The 20,795-nt window shown below is 35.5% G+C and overlaps 1 protein-coding gene across 1 annotated transcript in view; it reads left to right on the top strand.

The window, feature by feature from the left end:
* agap3 (ArfGAP with GTPase domain, ankyrin repeat and PH domain 3) overlaps positions 1–20,795 on the top strand; it is a gene marked incomplete in the record, with an annotated part of 350,962 nt that overhangs the window by 234,068 nt on the left and 96,099 nt on the right. The window contains 1 exon segment of the mRNA NM_001440741.1: positions 2,544–2,715. Within this exon segment, the coding sequence (NP_001427670.1) occupies positions 2,544–2,715 (172 nt within the window).

Raw genomic sequence — 20,795 nt, 5'->3', positions numbered from 1 at the left:
ATTGAAGAATTCGGCAATTTGGGATCATTTTTAATCTATATAAATGAGAAAATATTTAATAAATGAAATAATAAATATATATTTCAGTGCTGCTTGTTTTTGAAGGACTAATAGGTTTCTTGGTTTAGTTATGAAAGCGCTGCTTGTGTTGTTTATTCACTTCAGTCAGATCAGGTTTAGTTTGAACTCATCTATATATGAATTACTGAAGAATTCTCCAATTTGGGATCTTTTTAAATATATTTAAATGTGAGAATATTTGATAAATGAAATAGTAAATATATATTTCAGTGCTGCTTGTTTTTGAAGGACTAGGTTTCTTAGTTTAGTTATGGAAGCGCTGTCTGTGTTGTTTATTCACTTCAGTCAGATCAGGTTTAGTTTGAACTCATCTATATATGAATTATTGAAGAATTCTGCAATTTGGGAACTTTTTTAATATATTTAAATGTGAGAATATTTGATAAGTCAAGTTTAGTCAGATCAGATCAACTGTTTTTATATCTGAATTATTGAAGGACAAACCGATCAGTGTGTCATGTTGTTTTTAGGGCCTGACTCATCCTCACAGTATCGCACATAAAATAAAAAAGTATAGTTAAATTTGGGATAATTTATTTTTTTTTTAAATAAATTTGGGATAAAATATCTATTTGATAAACTAAATAATAAATATATACAGTTGAAGTCAGAATTATCAGCCCCCTTTTGATTTTTTTTTTTTTTCATTTTTTAAATATTTCTCAAATGATGTTTAACAGAGCAAGGAAATTTTCACAGTATGTCTTATAATATTTTGTCTCCTGGAGAAAGTCTTTTTTGTTTTATTTCAGCTAGAATTAAAGCAGTTTTTAATTTTTTAAAACCATTTTAAGGACAAAATTATTAGCCCCTTTAAGCTATATTTTTTTCGATAGTCTACAGAACAAACCATTAATATACAATAACTTGCCTAATTACCCTAACCTGCCTAGTTAACATAATTAAACGTCACTTTAAGCTGTATAGAAGTGTCTTGAAAAATATCTAGTCAAATATTATTTACTGTCATCATGGCAAAGATAAAATAAATCAGTTATTAGAGAGGAGTTATTAAAACTATTATGTTTGGAAATGGATTTTAAAAATATTCTCTCCGTTAAACAGAAATCAGGGGAAAAATATATATTGAAAGAAATAAGTATTGAACATGTTACAATTTTTCTCAGCAAACATATTTCTATTTCATACTTATTCATTTTCTCCTGGACAACCAAAGAAATCCATATATGCAAAGAAAAGTAATCTAATTAGTTTACAAATGTAGTTATGTGTAATAAAATGAGATGGCACTGGAAAAAAAAGTGTTGAACACAAGAAGAAAGGCAGTGAAAGCCCAGAAAGTGGACATTTTAGCAGGACAATGATCCAAAACACTGCCATGGACCTCTCAAATGCTTTCAGAGAAAGAAAATCAAGCTGTAGAATGGCCTAGCCAATCACCTGACATGAATCCAATAGAAAATACAAAGTAAAGATCAGATTTGATAAACGAGACTGACAGAACCATAAGGATTTTTGCAGTCTGTTGAGGTTTGTGAAAAACTCACACCTAAGCAATGCATGTGACTTCATTCTCCATATGAGAGGCGTCTTTATCTATTACTTTAAGGCGTCTTTAAGTACCGTCCTGCGGTATGATTGACATGGAATGCGAAATGTGTTTTTGCCGCATGTGTGCAGAATTTGCCTCATTTGTGTCCTCTACATGTGATGTGAACCTAGCCGTGTTGGCCAATCAGAAAGGAGAAAACAGCACACACACTGACGTCATGAGATGAGAACTCCAGTTGTAGCATCCACACGACCGCACTGTACCAAGAGTTTCAGAAAATCTTCACCATGGCCAGACTTCTAGAAAGTTTCTGCTTCAGTCACCCAATACTCTATTTTTGTGTGGACAAACCTCTAAAAATGCAAAAGTGCGGGTTTGAAAATACCAGTGTTCGTGTAGACATGGACATAAAGCTCTGAACATTGTTTCATTCTGTGTCTGTCCATGAGAAATATAAAGCAATGTGATGTTCCTCAGTGACGCTTTTCGCGTAGAAGTCTGTTTATGAAATTATTTAGGAGTCCACTCGTGACGCATTTACAACCCAGCCCACTGCAGCACAGGGGTGTTGGAAGAGTCAGAATAGAGTATATAGAGTATACAGCAGGGGTGGCCAACCCTGTTCCTGGAGAGCCACCCTCCTGCAGATTTCAGTTGCTACCCATATCAAACACACCTGAACCAATTAATTACGACCTGAACACAGCGTGATAATTACAGGCAGGTGTGTTTGATATGGGTTGCAACTGAAATCTGCAGGACGGTGGCTCTCCAGGAACAGGGTTGGCCACCCCTGGTATACAGAATAGATTCAGAAGAAACAAAGCCACTCAGCCTTTTCAAACTTTTTTTCCCCTCAAACAAAGAACAAGAAACAACTTCGTGCCAAATCTGAGTTTAGTTTTTGCTGGTTTCCCAGGCTCTAACGCTTCGAAATATCCCTTTTCAGGACTACATGCAGAATGTTCATGGTAAAGAGATCGATCTGCTGCGGACGACGGTGAAGGTGCCAGGGAAGAGACCGCCTAGAGCAGTGGCTACAGTCGCCCCTACAGCCAGTCCAAAAACCAACGGCCTGACCAAAGACCGCAGCACTTTACAACTCGGCATCGGAGCCACAAGTGAGTCATCAGCTCATTCATTCAGCTGGATTAAAAGTGAAAATACTCTGTGATGTTATTTTTGAAGATATTTATATGCACATCTTATATCAGTGCTAACGTTTACGATTCATATTATTAGCATACCATTTACTAATAGTTTAAGCTCAGTAAACTACTAATTAGTTGCTTATTAATCGTTAGTAATGTAGTAACTGGGTTTAGGTATTGGGTAGTATTAGGAATGTAAAATAAGATCATTTTTTTAAGTGCTAATAAACAGTTGATGACTAAATATTAACCGTAGACAGTAGTAAATGGTCTGAGTTGTTACTTAGGGTGCTTTCACACCTACACTTTTGTTTCGGAACGTATCTCGTTTGCCCAGTTAGCGCGGTTCGATTGGCATATGTGAACAGGGCAATCACGCTCTGTTCCGCGCCAAAGTAATCGCTCCGAGATCGCTTAAATGAGGTGGTCTCGGCTCGATTAAAACGAACCCTGGAGCGGTTCGATTGCAGTGAGAAAGCGATCCGATCCGAGCGCGGATATATCACAGTGTTTTATGGATATGTAATAGGCTTACGGCTATATGAAGAGAGAATTATGAGTAGGGCGGGAAGTTTCGCGAGTCTCCGGATGCCCGCAAACGAGTGATGATCTCCCGGTAATCTCCCGCCTCTCTCCCAGTCCTCAAATAGGCATCGTCACGCACCCTTCTCACCCCATCCTACCATGTCTCTCCTCAGACACGTCGCGCGCGCGCACCCTGTCAATCACCACCAAACCACCACCTCTCCTGACAGCTGAGCGGGACGCTGCAAAATAAACCCTGACACTCTGACCAATGTAAGGAGAGTTTACTCGCACGTGACTTGTTTTAGCTCTTTTGGTCCGATTAGAAACTTTGCAGTGTGAAAGCGAACCGCTCCAAGAGCAAAGAGCAACAATGTAACAATTTTAATCTCTGTTTCGGAACAACTGAATCGATTCACAGGTGTGAAAGCACCCTTAAGCTAAAGTGACAGTCAGTTTTTTTTCATGGGAAATTACATATTTTTCTCTCTCTTATGGACTTGTAATGGATAAATGTATTAATCATATTAATAAAAACATAATATACAAAATAATATTGGCAGCCATGGTTAAAAGAACTTAACAGTTTTGTTTAAATCTGCAATTTTATACAAATTGGAGGAAAAAATGCACATCTAAAACACTTTCGTCACTATATGCACCACACATTTTCTTCCAGTTTCTTACAATCTATCCATATCTCTAAAAACATTGTGCATTTCTGAGTGTGCCTCACACAGGTGAGTGGGTTTGACAAACCACCAGCAGAAACACTCTTCTGTAGAAGACATTTTCAAAGTAGAATATCTGACTTCAGCATTGTTTTTCTGATTAAGAATGTTCATTTAGCATATTTCTTAAATATCTGCAAACATATTATGGTATCTATGCTTTAGAAGAGTCAAAAACTTACATACAGCACCTTTACAACTATTCAAGGTACTGTATTATGGGTCAGTCGTTTAATAAACAAAAAGCTGAAATCTAAATAGCAAGATTTTCTGATTTTGATTTTACATTCTATCCAACTCAAAAATTACTTTGCTGCTTGTTCAAACTATATATTTAAAATGAGTTGAAACAACACAATTCAATTAATTTATTTTTGGGGACAACTAAATTGTTCTATGTTCAACCCACTTAAATTTGTAAAAAACGATTAGGTAAATTAAAGCGACATGAAGGAATTGTGTGGCAGCATTTTGTAATACAGTACAGCCATGTCTATTTGTGTTTTCACGTTTGTCTGAACAACATCTCATTTTTCCTCTGCAAGAACCAGATTTGCTAGATTTTCTCCTGATTTTTCTCCTGAGAGAGAGAGAGATTGGGAGCTTTAGGAAGGTATAATTGGATTTAGGTAGCTGAGATCAAGTGTAATTAATAAAAAAACATGAGAGTGTGTTTCTCCAGGGGCTCTGCAAGCTGTGGAAACACAAGCGGCCCGGACCTCCGCATCACTTAGCCTGAGCTAATTGCTTTTGCTCCATTAAAGACAGGTCAGCAAGGGCTTCTGGGAATTGCAGTTCTCTGGCTGGTGTCCAGTCTCTTGTTGGACTTTATTAGTCACAGAGACGTAAGGAACATTAGTCAGTGTTGTTGCGCTGCTCGCAGAAACACAAAAGTTGAGATTGCGTTTAGGTTGCCAACTAATTAACCTTCATTCGACTGCAGAGGAGAGGTGAAACGAGTGGGATTGTGGGGCGTTTGGACCTGAAATAGGCGCAACATCTGGACCTGTTTTATTCAAGCTACAGAAAATGGAGATTTGTGGGTAAAGAGCTTAAACGTGCCCTCAGGCAGCTGATATACACATGGATAAAAGCATTAGTTGAGACTGGGTACATCTGTATTTAGGTTATAAGCCTAGTTGCGCATGTAAACAAATGTAGAATGGTTTAGTTAACGATAGCAGTTTAGTTAACAATTCAGAAATGACTATTATTTTAAATAAATTACAAGCTCATTTAGCTAAAAGTGTCTTTACTTTCTCATTGTTATTACCAGACACAATATTGATGTTACATGTTTTTTTTTCACGTTATGTTTGATGAAAACATGTATTATTATCACCAGACACAATATCAATGTTCCATGTTTTTTTTCACGTTATGTTTGATGAAAACATGTATAAATTGTCAATATTTTCTCATGTTTTATTTAGTTTAGTCCAGGGGTGGCCAACCCTGTTCCTGGAGAGCCACCTTCCTGCAGATTTCAGTTGCTACCCATATCAAACACACCTGCCTGTAATTATCATGTGGTGTTCAGGTCCTAGTTAATTGGTTCAGGTGTGTTTGATATGGATAGCAATTGAAATCTGCAGGAAGGTGGCTCTCCAGGAAGAGGGTTGGCCACCCCTGGTTTAGTCCATTTCAATATAACACTATTTTAAAATGTAATTGACGTTGAATGTTTCATTAATACCAATGTCAAATGTAAACAGTTGTTAATACCAATATCAAATGTAAACCAATGAAAATGTAAACAGTTATGAATAGATATTTTTTATATACACGAAAATGTATATTTTTAAATTAGATTTATTTCTGCTTTTATTAATAATCTTTTCTAATTGAACAATGTAGAATCATTTTATCTCAGCCACAAAATAACTTTTTTTCCCTTGTTATAACCAAACTCTTTCAGTTTTTGCTATTTTGTTGTTTTATTTTTGATTAAAGTTTTTTTTTTGTATAATTAATAATGCTTCATAGAAACATGCTAGCAACATGCTAATGTATGCTAAAAATATGTTAGAAACAAGTTAGCAACATATTAAAACAAGCTAAAAACATGTTAACATCATGCTAATAGAGCTCTGTTATCAGAATGCTAAAATATGTTAGTAGTGTTATTAATTCGAGAACATTGTTCACAAGCTAAAACAATGCTAGCCACATTTGTTGCTTTTTTGTGCTTGTTAATCGTACAAGAAGCATACTAAATCATGTTCGTGACATGCTAAAAGCAAACCTCCAGGCTGGGCTTTCTCAATCTAATATCACAGTGTGTTAACAAACTTTGCATTTGAATTAAAAGATGTTAGTAACATGTTAGCAACATGCTAAAACAAGCTAACAACATTTTGCTTAATATGTTAACAGTACTGCTATCACTGTCCTAAAATTTGATAGCAAAGTTATTAATGTGAAAATGCTGTTAACATGCTAAAACAATGCTAGCAAAGTTTTATAATAATGTTTTGAAATATTTTCCTAAAACATGTTAAAAACATGCATTAATAGGTTAGCATTGTGCTTAATCACACTAAAAGCATATTAAATCTTAGTTTAAAACATGCTTAACCTTCAGGCTAGGCTTACTCATGCTGACATCAAAGTTTAAGTCTATGAACTTTTCATTTTAATTTAAAGAGGTTTGAAACAAGTTAGCAACGTGCTAAAACAAGCTAACAACATGTTGCTTAATTTGTTATCAGTACTGCTGTCACCGTGCTTAAATATGTTAGTAATGTTATGAAAATATTAACATGCTAAAAACAATGCTAGCAATATTTTATAGGAATGTTTTGAAACACTGTGTTTAAACATGTTAGAAACATGCTTAAAGATGTTAGCATTGTGCTTAACCATACCAACCAAACCATACATGCTAAAAGTAAACCCTCAGGCAAGGCTTTCTCAAGCTAACATCAATGTTTAAGTCTACGAATTTTACGTTTTAGTTTAAAGATGTTTTAAGATAAGTTAGCTTCATGCTAAAACAAGCTAACAAAAGCCTAGCCTAATATGTTAACACTGTTAGCTATCTCTGTGCTAAAATATATTAGTAATTATACAAAAGTATTGTTAACATGCTAAAGGTGTAATAATAAAAGTACTAATCAATACGCAAAATGACAAGTTATTTTACCAATATTTGGACATTTTACTTTGACGAAAGATACTTTAAGCCTTAAAATAGCCACGTAACTTGCATTTAATGCTGTTTTTTGTATATAAAATCCTTAAATTTTTTATTTACTTTGTTATGAGACGTCATTGGCCTACAAATAAAAACAATTTCTTTCCTATTTTTACATTTGCTGATCTAAGCTGACCTTCTTTTTATCACTGTTATGATTCCGATCCGCCATTTGACCTTCGCTTTAGCAGTAAATTTCAGTCCCAACGCTCGGGTCCCGATTTGACATGGGCCACTTTTCCCCCTCGTTTCCTTTTCCCGACTCTGCGGCGCATTACAAGGAAATTGTGTTAATTTCCACTCGAGAGGGAAAAGGTTACGATTCGCAGTGGGCCGCCGACCGCGTGGAGGACGCACACTTGATTATGCAATCTGATTTTGATTTCATTAGGCATGCAATTGATGCGGGCGAACAAAGGGGTAATTTTTCATTCATGGCGGTCTAGCTGAGCCCTGTCTTTTTCTGCAGTCTGTAATTCATACACTTCCCCCTGATCTGAAGACCATTAGCAGCTCTGGGGGGGTTTGTGTTCGTGTGTGTGTGGGATTGGAGAGATGAGGAGGGTGAGGATGAGCCAGAGAAAGAAGTGAAGGAGCGCAAATGAATGAACGCATGTGTCCGCAAGTAAAAGAGTCTGTCTCGACGAGGCCCGCTCTAATCTTTCTGCTAAGTATTCACCGGAACCGTTTTAAATATGATCATTCTGCAAGCGCGCGTTCAGTTGTGTCACCGCTGACAGATATATAATATCAGAGAGCTAATGGCCTGCCCATCAGCTTTAATCAATGACATCTGCTCTGGAGGTGTGTGTGTGTGTGTGTGTGTGTGTGTGTGTGTGTGTGTGTGTGTGTGTGTGTGTGTGTGTGTGTGTGTGTGTGTGTGTGTGTGTGTGTGTGTGTGTGTGTGTGTGTGTGTGTGTGTGTGTGTGTGTGTGTGTGTGTGTGTGTGTGTGTGTGTGTGTGTGTGTGTGTGTGTGTGTGTGTGTGTGTGTGTGTGTGCGAGCAAAGAGGTTCATGCAGAGCTGCTTGTGTTCTTCATTTTCATGAGGTGCACAGAATGCAGATGTGTTTGCTTTTATGAATTGTGTGCAAGCTGTCCTTGAGGTGTGATTGATGAGATTTATAGTTAGATATTCTATATTTTTTATATTTAGTCATTTTTAAATGATCAAATTAGTGAATGAATGTGGATTTGAGTGAATAGTTTTTCGATTTTTAGATCTATTGGTTGTTTTATCCGTGAGTAGTGTGTATATTTTGTTTGTTTTCAGCTTATTTAATTATCATTAATTATTATAAATTTGAGTTTCAGCTAAACCAAAAACCTCATAATTATCAAATGTTGGGTACGTGAATATCCCGGATGAGCCCCCAAGATGTTACAACCACTGGGTAGTGTAGGGGAGTGGGGTTTGCACACTTGGACTGAGGGTTTGGTTAAAACAGAAACTCAAAAGAAAAATGTGCTCCAAAGTAAGGACAGACAACAGAAACTTGTTTAAAATGATGGTGATTTGTTTACAAGCTGTGACTTATTTAAAATATTTACAATTTTAGAAACAATAAACAACAACATTTTTTAGAAAGACCGGCTATGGGTGGCGCTAAAGAAAAGAACCTATTCAAAACCAAAACAGTCTTAATAATATTCAAAAACTATCCCCTCTAATCTAGTAAATGAAAGATATAAAAAATAAATCTTCAATGTCAATGGTGTCCTAGCTAATCTACACTAACAACTTAATCAAAAATACAAGGGTTGGCACACCCTATTACCTAGTGTAACTCTAGACCGTTATAAACCTACCTGTTGAGATGTCTGTCATGTGACTTGGGCCGTTTCCACTGAGTGGTACGGTACGGTTCGGTTCACTTTTATGGCTATTTCCAATGTCAATTCAATCCTTTATTTGTATAGCGCTTTCACAACGTAGATTGTGTCAAAGCAGCTACACATGAATGGTCATAGTAACTGGATCAGTGTAGTTCAGTTTTTAGTGTTTAAGTTCAGTTTAGTTTAGCTCAGTTCAGTGTGATTTAATAGCCACTACTAAGAGTCCAAACACTGAAGAGCAAATCCATTGATGCGCAGCTCTACATGCAAGCTAGTGGCGAGAGCAGCGAGGAAAAAACTTGTTGGCGAAAGTGAAGAATTAAAAAACCTCGAGAGAAACCAGGCACCACCCTTTCTCCACTGGCCAAACGTCTTGTGCAGAGCTGCAGTCAAGACGCCGGAGGTTGGAAGCTGGACCTCATCGAAGACTTATCTGTCCCTGGAGTGTCACAGGATTCAGTCTCATGCTCCACTCCTCCATGTCCACCACAGAAGCTGCTCAGTATACGGCTTGGTCCAGGATATGGAAACATTGGGATCATCTCACTGCTGGTCTTGGATCGAATCAGTGGCGCTGCATAGTCTCTGAGGGCTTTGGAGAGAGTATCCCCAGGTGGAAATGGAGAATAAAGAGAGTAATTAGCGTAGCTGCTGTTCATACTGTATATAAACGAGATGCAGAAACCTGTGTGGAGCACGGTCATGTATTTTACCGCTAAGTGATGCACTGAGTGTATGCTTTACTAAACAAATAGGTCTTTGATCTAGTTTTGAATTAGGAAAGTGTGTCTGAGCCTCGGACATTATTAGGAAGGCTATTCCAGAGTTTAGGAGCCATAAATGAGAAGGCTCGACCTCCTTTACTCGACTCTGCTATTCTAGGTACTACCTGAAGCCCTGAGTTTTGAGATTTCAAAAAGCGGGTTGGACTGTAGCGAGACAGAAGGTTGGTTAGATAAACAGAAGAAAACTTAACAGGCAGCCAGTGTAAGGAGGATAAAATTGGGATGATATGATCATATTTTTTAGACCCGGTAAGAACTCTGGCAGCTGCATTTTGTACGAGCTGAAGTTTGTTAATAGAGGATAAAAGGTACCAAAAAACGAACTGTACGTATCACGTTTTTTACTCTTTGCAAAGAGTACCCAGCACGACAAAACAGTACCAAAAGGTGGAGCAAGGCGCGCAGCTGAACCCTGTTGGTTTACATAGAAGCGTCAAAACATGCTAAATTTTTCAAATAGGTTTTTTAATCAAACCATTGAATAACTAATAATTGGTTGTTTTAGAAGTGATTAAATTGGTTGATAACTGCAACTGGATGAGCAGAAAAGGTTTGTCTCATCATCATATATCAAATTTAAAAGCCTACAACTGCTTTGTTGATGGATAGTGTGTTTTTTTCAAACAGCTTATCGAATCATAATATATAATATATTCATAATAATTGCATTGGTGGAGAGCTGCATTTGGCTGAATAGAAAAGGTTTTGTCATCATATATAAGTTTGTTGTTGTCGATGAATAGTTTAAGTTGTTTGTTTTCAAATAATTTTGCCGTATCTAGCTGTCCACATCAGCATCAACCAAATTTGCAGCTCACAAACCTAAAGCAAATCCTAAAATGAGCAGCGCTGATGTGTTTGTGTGTATCCAGCACTTTTATGATTGAGTCTCCTTTAATGACACTTTACCGCATACGTTAGTCTCATGACAGCCGCTTTCAATAATGGCGCGATCATTTCGGTTGCTCTTTTAGATGTGAGAGGGAAATAAGATGTGTTGTTTCAGACGCTTATTATCCAATACAGCACTCAAAGTCGAATGGACGCCGTGAGCTTGAGTCAGTCTAAAAACGAAAAGTTGTGCCTAGAAATGTCGGTTCATCCAAACATTTCAGTCAACTCAATTTTATAGGAACACACACAGAAATCTCCAAGTGTTTTTCAAGCCCAAGCAATTCACTATGATGCAAATAATGTCAGTTTGTAAGGGCGTTGTGTGGCCCTTTGGTTGCTTATTATTTTTAAGTGTATTTTATTAGTGATATAATGATTAATCTTCCTATATTAGGTTATCTATTCAGCTTATATATATATATATATATATATATATATATATATATATATATATATATATATATATATATATATATATATATATATATATATATATATATCTTTGCTGCTTGTTCAAACTACCAATTTAAAATGAGCTTAAACAACAAAATACTGGAGATTTTTATTTATTTTTCTGAATTTTTTGTGTTCAATCCACTTAAATTTGTTATGTTATCTTAATCAATTTGTGTTGGGATAACATACACTAAAAATGCTGGGTTCCACATAATTTGTTCATCTTGTTCCAACACAAATTGATTAAGTTAACTTAAAATTAAGTTAAATTAAGTTAATTTTTTTTTTTGAGTGCATGATTGAATTGTGTGGAACCCCGTGTTTTAAATGTGTAGTTTAATATTTAATATTGAGCCTAAAATAGAGTCGACGCACTTAGCCTGAATGATACACCATAGAAATGAAAAACAGAACCTGTAAATATCATTAATTTCCAAATTTCTGACATTTTGAATGAACACGATGCAATTTCCTACACTGTAAAAATTGCTGGGTTCCACAAAACTCCTACATCCTCCAAAATTCCTCCATCCTACATTAATATTAATTTGACTTGTTACTTTTTACAAATTTAAGTGGATTGAACATAAAACAATTCACTTGTCCCAATAAATACTCAAGAATTGTGTTGTTTCAACCCATTTTAAATAGGTAGTTTGAACAAGGGTGTCCGCAAGGTCTTAAAAGGTCTTCATAAACAATATTTAAGGCCTTAAAAAGTCTTAAATTTACTGAAATATTGTGTTGTAGATATTAAATCATTTTAAACAGGTCTTAATTTTCCTATGTAATTGTAAAGCTACCCAATCAAACCAACAACCATTTAATCACCAACAACCCAGCTCAATTAAACTTGCATCAAAAGTTTTATTTATTAGCTCAGTTTACCAATATGGTTTAATTATGCTTTAAAATAACATACCTTACACGACTTTGTGAGGACACTGACCTGGACAGACGTTTGTGCATACATTTAGTGTAGTTTTTAAAACTTGTGTAAATAAATAAATATATATATACAGGGCTCAACCATAAGGACTGCCCGATGGCCCGGGGCCAGCATGAGAGATGTTAAGGACAGTAGAGAGAATCGTTACTGGCCCAATCAGGCCACTGCTGCCTTGTCATCAAATTTTAATTTGCCTTCTACTGTTTGTCAATTATGTGCAAATACAGTCTTAGAATCGAGAAACAATTTCTGCTTGTCTCAGAATGTTATGTTTTCTGTGAAGTCGTAAATATCATATTGCTTTTTGGTTCCTTTTATCTGTTTGGTTGTTGTGAGCATGTTATTTTATTCCACAACCTGGTAAAAACCAGAACAGTGAAGAGACGGCAACACCAAATTATTAGGCTAAAAGAAAATGTCTGTTTAAAACTTTGTGGAAAAAGATTTTTACATGGGTACAACACAACGAAAAAAAATGAAGTGATGTTTTGCATAGTTTTCTATGACTTTTAAGTCAGCCACCTTTTGTTTAGCAATAAAATACCTGCACATTTTCCATACTGCTGTATTTTACTGCTAAATATTTGAACATTTAAAAAATATTGAAATTTTAGATTCAAAGACATTATTTTTGACACATTATTTAAAATATATGGCTAAAAAGTTGCTATTATTTATTTATTTATTTATTTATTTTGGTGGGGCCAGTGAAAATTTTGGCAGGGCAAGTAAAAATCTGAACTGCTGGTGCAGTCGGGCCTGTAGAAAATGTCCTTAGCGTTGAACCCTGTTTTTTTTTATGCCTCTTTTGACGCATTACTTAAAATATATGGCTATAAAAATATAAGGTATACTTATAATCCTTAATGTTTAGCCCTGCTAAGTCTGACATTTCATTCTTGATGGTTTTAAACAGTCAAATTTGACTTGTTGAGACCTGCAAAACCCATATGAGCAAGCAACAGATTTTTTGAGTGTCTTTCCAAGCCGCAGATATTGAGGTGGTGTTATGCGAGTCTAGTAAGGGCGTTTGAAGCCATTTGGCTTTGACCTGAACAGCAGATGATCAGCAGCCCCTCCGCCTGACCCTCTCCCACATTAGCATGGACGCTTCATTATCTCCGCACTTGTATATAATGGCAGCGGCGGCTCGGAGGGTCAGGCCTCGCTGCACGGCTCATCAGCCGTCTGACAGCGCTCGGCGAGATGAGCAGAAATCATCAGCACCCCCTGCTAATCCATCGCCTCTACTTAACACCACAACCTCAGGCCTCCCTTCGCCAGGACCCGCACACTTAGACTAATAGCGGCAGAGCTTGGGAAATGGGAAAGGAGATTTAGGTGCTTTTTTCCGAGGATGATTCAGTAACGATTTGACCGTTTGGACGTACGTGTGCAACAAAACAGGCAAGGCATATAATGATCCTGATAGAATTATACACTGGCTGCTTAGTGAAGCATTTAAATACTAGCCTTGGCAGCAAACAAACTATAAATATCGATGGAAAGAGTATATACTTTATTCATTAATTACATCATATCTAATTCAGAAAATTATAGATTATTACATCTAAGTACATCTTAATAAACAATGTTTAATAGTATAATATTCATTTCATGTTAAAATACATATACTGGCACTGGCAACAAACAAAATATTCAAGTATATATATATATATATATACTTATATATACTATATATACAAGTATATATATATATATATATATATACTTATATATATATATATATATATATATATATATATATATATATATATATAATAGTGGATCAATTTCTGGATTATTTGGATGTAATTAATGAATAAAGCATATATCTCTTTATAAGTTTGTGAATATCTAATGTTAAATATTATACAATTAGTTTCATGTTAAAAATACTATAAACTACTAACTTTAAAAATAGATAAAGGTTTATACTTTATTCATTAATTACATCATATCTAATTCAGAAAATCATAGATTATTACATCCAAGTACATTTTAATTGGCAATGTTAAATATTATATAATTAATTTCATGTTAAAATACATAGACTGGCACTGGCAACAAACAAAATATTCAAGTATATATAGATTAAAAGGAAGTGTTTTCTGAGTTATGAAGATGTAATTAATGAATAAAGCATATATCTCTTTACAAGTATGTTAATATGTAGTGTTAAATATTATACTATTAGTTTCGTGTTAAAAATAGGCAAGGCAAGTTTATTTATATAGCACATTTCATACACAGTAGCAATTCAAATTGCTTTACATAAGCAAGAATAAAAGAGACAAGTATAAAAAGAATAAAAATAAATAATAAAAATGATTAAAAAATACTATATTAAAAAAATACTAAAACACCATAAAATACTTTTTTTTAAATAGATAAAGGTTTATATTTTATTCATTAATTACATCATTTCTAATTCAGAAAATTATAGATTATTACATTTAAGTACATCTTAATAAGCAATGTTAATAACCATTAAGTTCAGGTTAAAATACATATACTGGCAACAGACTATTATTAACAGACTATATTTTATTTCGAACAAACCATCATTGTACAATAACTTGCCTAATTACCCTAACCTGCCTAGTTAACCTAATTAACCTAGATAAGCCTTTAAATGTCACTTTAAGCTGTATAGAAGTGTCTTGAAAAATATCTAGTCAAATATTATTTACTGTCATCATGACAAAGATGAAATAAATCAGTTATTAGAAATGAGTTATTAAAACTATTATGATTAGAAATATGCTGAAGAAATCTTCTCTCCATTGAACAGAAAGTAGGGAAAAAATAAACAGGGTGGCTAATAATTTAGGGGGCTAATAATTCTGACTTCAACTGTAAGCCACTCAATATAAAGCTGGTCCCAATGCCTACGTGCAATATTGATAATTAACATGATTTGTATTTATTATATGTATATATATTACTTTAAATCGGAGTTGTATGCCTAATTTACCTAAGATTTTAGATGAATATAAGTCTATAGTATTCAGTAATAATGTCTGTTTCCGAACAGGTTTCCACACACTTCCCTGCCTATCAAACCCAAACCTGCATCTCTGATTAAACCGCAACTACCCAAACAACCATTCTGAAACTGTCCCGTAAACTTCTGAATGAGTGTTTGTGAGATGTTTATCCCACCGCCGTCTCTTGGTCACCTCTAACTCTGCATCTTACTCTGTGTATGTGTGTGTGTAAGTGTGTGAAGTGGCAGGAGATCTCATGTACATTCTGTGCCCCGCGCTCTCCTCTGATTTTCTCCACATTGTAATTGCATTATCCCCTTTTTTATGCAGAATTGTTCTCTGGGGACTAATTGATGGAGACATGTTTAATTCATCAATCATTAGCATCAAATTTGACAATTAGTGATGATTGTTGAATTCTTGATGGAGATGAGGCATGGTTAGGGGCTTATTTTGTCTTTTTTTTTTCTCGCACCAGACAAGACGAAGAGAGCAAAACACAATCATAAATAACAAGATTGTGACACTATGTCTTTAAGGGCTTGTTTTGGGGGGCGAGAGACTATTGGACTGCCGTTTCGTTTAGTCGATAACAAACTTGTCCACTTTAGATCTGAATCAAAATGCATTCTGGCTAAAGTGACTAATTTTCTTGCTTCCCAAGGTGCAGCGATGCTAGCTTTTATTCATTTAACTGATATAGTTATAGATCTAAGTCTACAGTGTTGGGGGATAATCAGTTATATCATGTTTAAATACATTGCCGCAGGTTTTCCTGAGCATTAAAGGAGCCGAATTGATCCTCTAATAGCTTTATGTACACACTGTTCATAAGCAATTTGCGCTGTAACAATAATTACATCTTCTGCAGGATGCCAATATCGTACAGCATTGATCCGAGTAATAGCGGCGCCTGATTTAATTCCACCGCATTGGTGAGGGATCTAGTCAGGGGAAATATTATGACAGAATTAATAAAATCTTCTCTTCTACAATACTGTGGTGATTACATGTCTCCGAACAGACAAATAAAAAGGATAACCCTCTCTTCTTTCAATTACTCACGAATTACTACTGATTGTGTCAAGGCTGTTGCCAGGCGCTAAAGTAAACTGCGAAGAACAGACTCTTGTTAGCCTAATGCGTCCTAACCATTAGCGAGAGTAATAAGTGTATCAAATTCACATAATCATGTCTAATTAGTATCAGTAATTATCTTGTTGGGTGCGAGAATATTAATCTTGCGGTCCCCATAGGGGAAGGGCGTCTCTTGCAGGGAGAGAGCGATAGAGCTTCAACCTCACGCTGTGGAGTACTTGCTAAATTAGCATGCTCCAAATCAGCGCTGCGGAGGGAGGGGAGCGAAGGAAACGTGTCGGAGAAAAAAGGCAAAATTGCATAAAGCGAAGAACAACAGAGAAAAGTTTAGTCCCACTGTGAAAGGCATTAGAGCCTAGTAAATAAAATATCAATGTTTTCTGTGTACTTTTTGAGTTTTGGCTAGAGTTAGCGCATTGGGAGGTTTGTTGACGTGCGTGCGGGTAAAAGTTTTGAGACGCACATTGCATTAGGACTTAAGAAATCATTCTACATTAGCAGATTTGATCGTATCGCAGACAATAGGATTCTTTAAAGCCTCAGGAACAGCTGAAGCGAGATCATAAAACAGCACATTACAAAATCTCACTTTAGTAAAATGTAATGCAATACGATAGTCGTTTAGCGCCACAGTATACATTTACATTGTTAAATTTTGTAGGCTTTTCCATTTGGTAGACATTCCATTCAAGGTGTATGTTTTATGAATTCATACCAGGGAATCAAACCCATGACCTCTACGTGCACTCTAAAAAACGTTGAGTTATTGATTTAACCCAATGGTTGAGTTAAACATTTTTGGTGCTTTGTAGGGTTATTTTTAACCTTTATTGGGTTATTTATTAATAATTCAACCAGTTGAGTTAAATATTTGGTGCTTTGTTGGGTTATTTTTAACCTTTATTTTGGTATTTATTTAATAACTCAACCAGTTGAGTTAAATATTTGGTGCTTTGTTGGGTTATTTTTAATCTTTATCGGGTTATTTATTAATAACGCAACCAGTTAAATATTTGGTGCTTTGTTGGGTTATTTTAACCTTTATCTTGGTATTTATTAATAACTCAACCAGTTGAGTTAAATATTTGGTGCTTTGTTTGGTTATTTTTAACCTTTATCGGGTTATTTATTAATAACTTAACCAGTTGAGTTAAATATTTGGTGCTTTGTTTGGTTATTTTTAACCTTTATCGGGTTATTTATTAATAACTCAACCAGTTGAGTTAAATATTTGGTGCTTTGTTGGGTTATTTTTAACCTTTATCGGACCCCAGGTTGGGAACCACTGGTCTAAGTTATAATATAACACAAGTTCATAGTCATTCTGTTTGATTGTATGCATCTCCATTTACTTAGATTTGATAAATACACTTCTATGTAACGTGCTGCATTCAAGTTGTGTACCAAGACATATGTTTTATTTGTTTTGGCATGCCTTGGGAATCAAACTCATGACCTTCAAACAGTGCTAGCAATGGCAAGGTCATAGGTTCAGTTCTAAGAAAAAGCAAGAACTGGTAAAATTCATATATATATACCTTGAATTCATTCTGTTACTGGCTGATGCTGCACGATTCTCATCTTTCTTTAAATGCTTCTGGAACAGCAGAAGTGGGGGCAAATCATAAAACAGCACATTGCAAAATGTAATTTTAGTAATGCGATGCTTTTTAAACATTTTAGTAAGAGTAGGCTAAAGGCAATATAAAACCAATTTGTAAAGAAACGAGTGGAAGAAAGCGCAAACAAGCTTAAAGAAGAAACCAATCATTACTCCGATATCTAAGCCTGACCTTGAACCTCGAATGCAGAGTTTTAAATATTAGCCTTCGCCTATGTCATGCAGGGAGCCTGTTTTTCAGAAACAGGAGGAAAGGACCCCATGCGACCCGACCCGGCCGTGAATTGGCGCCCTACTCAGGGCACCACTGATTGAAGCCAGGGAGGCCGTCAGCACAGCCGCCACCGCCGGGAGAGATGGATGTGTCAGGCGGAGAGTGGGGGAGAGCTAATTACCGTTCCGAGTGTATCTTGTTAATTAAGGGCTAATTAGTGGCAGAGACGCAGAGGGAGCAGGGTAGGGAGACGGGGTGAGGCGCTGACTGCTCATGTAGCACTGAGAAAAACCAATGCGCTGACAAGATAGAAATGTATGCAGTGTGTACCGGGACTTGTTTTAGTCCCGCCTATTCATTGGTAATCTATGATTCTCGTTTTGTGATTAGCAAAAGTAGAATAAGTTAATAAATAAAGAACAACTTTTTGTATTTAGTTGCTAAGGGGTGTTAAGTACTAAAAGTACTTGTAATTTTGTTAAGTATAATTTACACACTAACTTAAGGAACTATGGCGCTTTTGGCACTAATAGTTTGTCTAAGGTTTATTAATTTTAAAAATACAATTAATTAACTATGATAATTTCCTGAAGTGGCTTGGTAAATGATTAGTTGTATATCATTGCAGTATTGTACCGCACAATGAAATCCATGTATCGTGCAGACACTAATATTATTGACTTACTGGTTTAAGTTCCTAAAAAAAGCGGCAACTGATAAAATGTCTATCTCTTATTCAATGTAGTCACCTGCTGGTTGATATTAGACGGTTGTCATCTTGTCGGTAGGGCTAGGTGATGAAATCGCAAAACACAATTAGACATTTCCTTCGAAAGACAGAGGACACTTTTGTGAGGACAATCCAAATACCCACGAAAAAGAAACCCAGGAAATCTATATATAGGTTTATGAATAAGCCAAGAGATTTCCAATAGTATCTGGATGCAGCCTTTGTGATGCAAGCTGAGATTGCATCACTCAGCGATGCAATGTCAGACACAATGCACTCAAATGTAACGAGTGATGTCACTGTGAGGGGTAGGGTTAGGGGTGTGGTTAGGTAAGCCCATTAAAAAGCATTGGATGCAGCCCAGATTGCACTGCACCAGGTCTGCATCCAGACCCCTCTCGAGATTTCAAAACATATTTCATTGATTAAACTTGACTAATAACAGGGTTTCCGCAAGGTCTTAAAAAGTGGAACATTTAAAAATGAAAATTTTAGTCCTTAAAGTCTTAAATTCACTGTTCTAGGTCTTAAATATTCTTATTTTTCCGATGTCCGTGTAACGCTACATCTAATGCTCATTTAAATTCTTTGTTGTTGTTGCTTGGTTTTCATGGTGTTGTAGTTCTTTATTTCACTAGTCCAAATGTAATTTGCAGTATTACAACTACAAATGAAACCAACATGCAATAGCCAATCAGCTTTCTGTTATTGCGGAGGTTCGCTTTGGGTACGCGCAACATTATCATTATTTTCTGAGACTTTTCATTTGAGTTGAATATGTAACACTTTGAAGAGATTTTGTCTGAAACAGATATGACTGTACAGACTGCTTTATGATGCGTCCATGCGTGATCATAGGGAGAACCAGATGAACAATAATTTTTAGCTAGAAATTGCAACAGCAGTGGGAAAGCAAGAAAGTTTTTGTTAACAAGTTTGGAAAAACCTGAGGAATAAGTTTGTTAAAGGCAAAAGAGGTCATGGCAAAAGTGACCTAGGTACACAATTACAGAAATATGTTTTTCCACCATTTCTAGGTTTTACACTGATGTATTTTGAATAAAAACTATTTAATAGTTACAAAACTTGAAATAAGAAACTAATTATTTCTTTAATGACTGGAAAAGAGTATTTGAGCATGAGTATCGGTTTACAATAAACTGATGGCCTGTTTTTCTAGGCTTTATTGGTGATCATGATCAGGATTATTGGACTATTATTGCCTTTGTAGCTGATAGAGGACAGAAACTAACCAGACAGTAATGTGTAAATTGTTAAGTGGGCAAAATAAATAAAAATAAATAAAAAGTGTCTGTATTTTTAAGTAGGTGTACTTTTTTTATATAATAAAAAATTATTTTTATAGAGCAACCCATGATTTGTAGTCATTAATATTTAACTTTAATAGGTAGAACTGTCCGAGATATGAACAAAAGCAAGTGATGCATCAAACTTTGATTTGAAAAATCTTGAATGGATATAAAAATCCTTATAATGATTATGATAGATTATAAAAGTAATAAAAAAATAAATAGTTAAAAAATCTTGAATGATATTAATGATATGACGTAGTTCCGGAAATTTCCTACCTCTCTGTTTATCCATCTGACTTTACTTTGGCTTTCTTTGTGATTTCATTATCATCCAATTAAATTAACTTTAATCTTTTATCTTTGTGTAGCCTTGCAGTAAACAACAGCCCTGAGTAGTAAATTTTGCTCCATCTTAAAGCAAATGCTGGATGTTTACTGGAACCGGCTTTACTGACAAAATGCAGATGAAAAATTGAATAGTGATATAGGATTTTATCGCCATTGTTATTCGCCTTTAATTGTTTTGTCCCTGTAGCTCAAACAGTGGAATTTAACATTGGCAACACCAATGTTGTAAGATAAATCCAAAGCAAAGCCAGCACTGATAACGTAATTGTATTGACAAAACGGAAAATGGAGTCCACAGTCTTTTATTATCATAACGTCATCACCCAGACGACTTCACCTGTATCTAATTTCCAAGTCAATTCTAAG

The sequence above is a fragment of the Danio rerio genome, chromosome 24, assembly GCF_052040795.2.
Source record: "Danio rerio strain M-AB ecotype USA chromosome 24, GRCz13ab, whole genome shotgun sequence".
NCBI classification, from domain to species: domain Eukaryota; kingdom Metazoa; phylum Chordata; class Actinopteri; order Cypriniformes; family Danionidae; genus Danio; species Danio rerio.
Note: the sequence above shows the minus strand (reverse complement) of the source record. Positions and strands in the feature narration are given on the sequence as shown.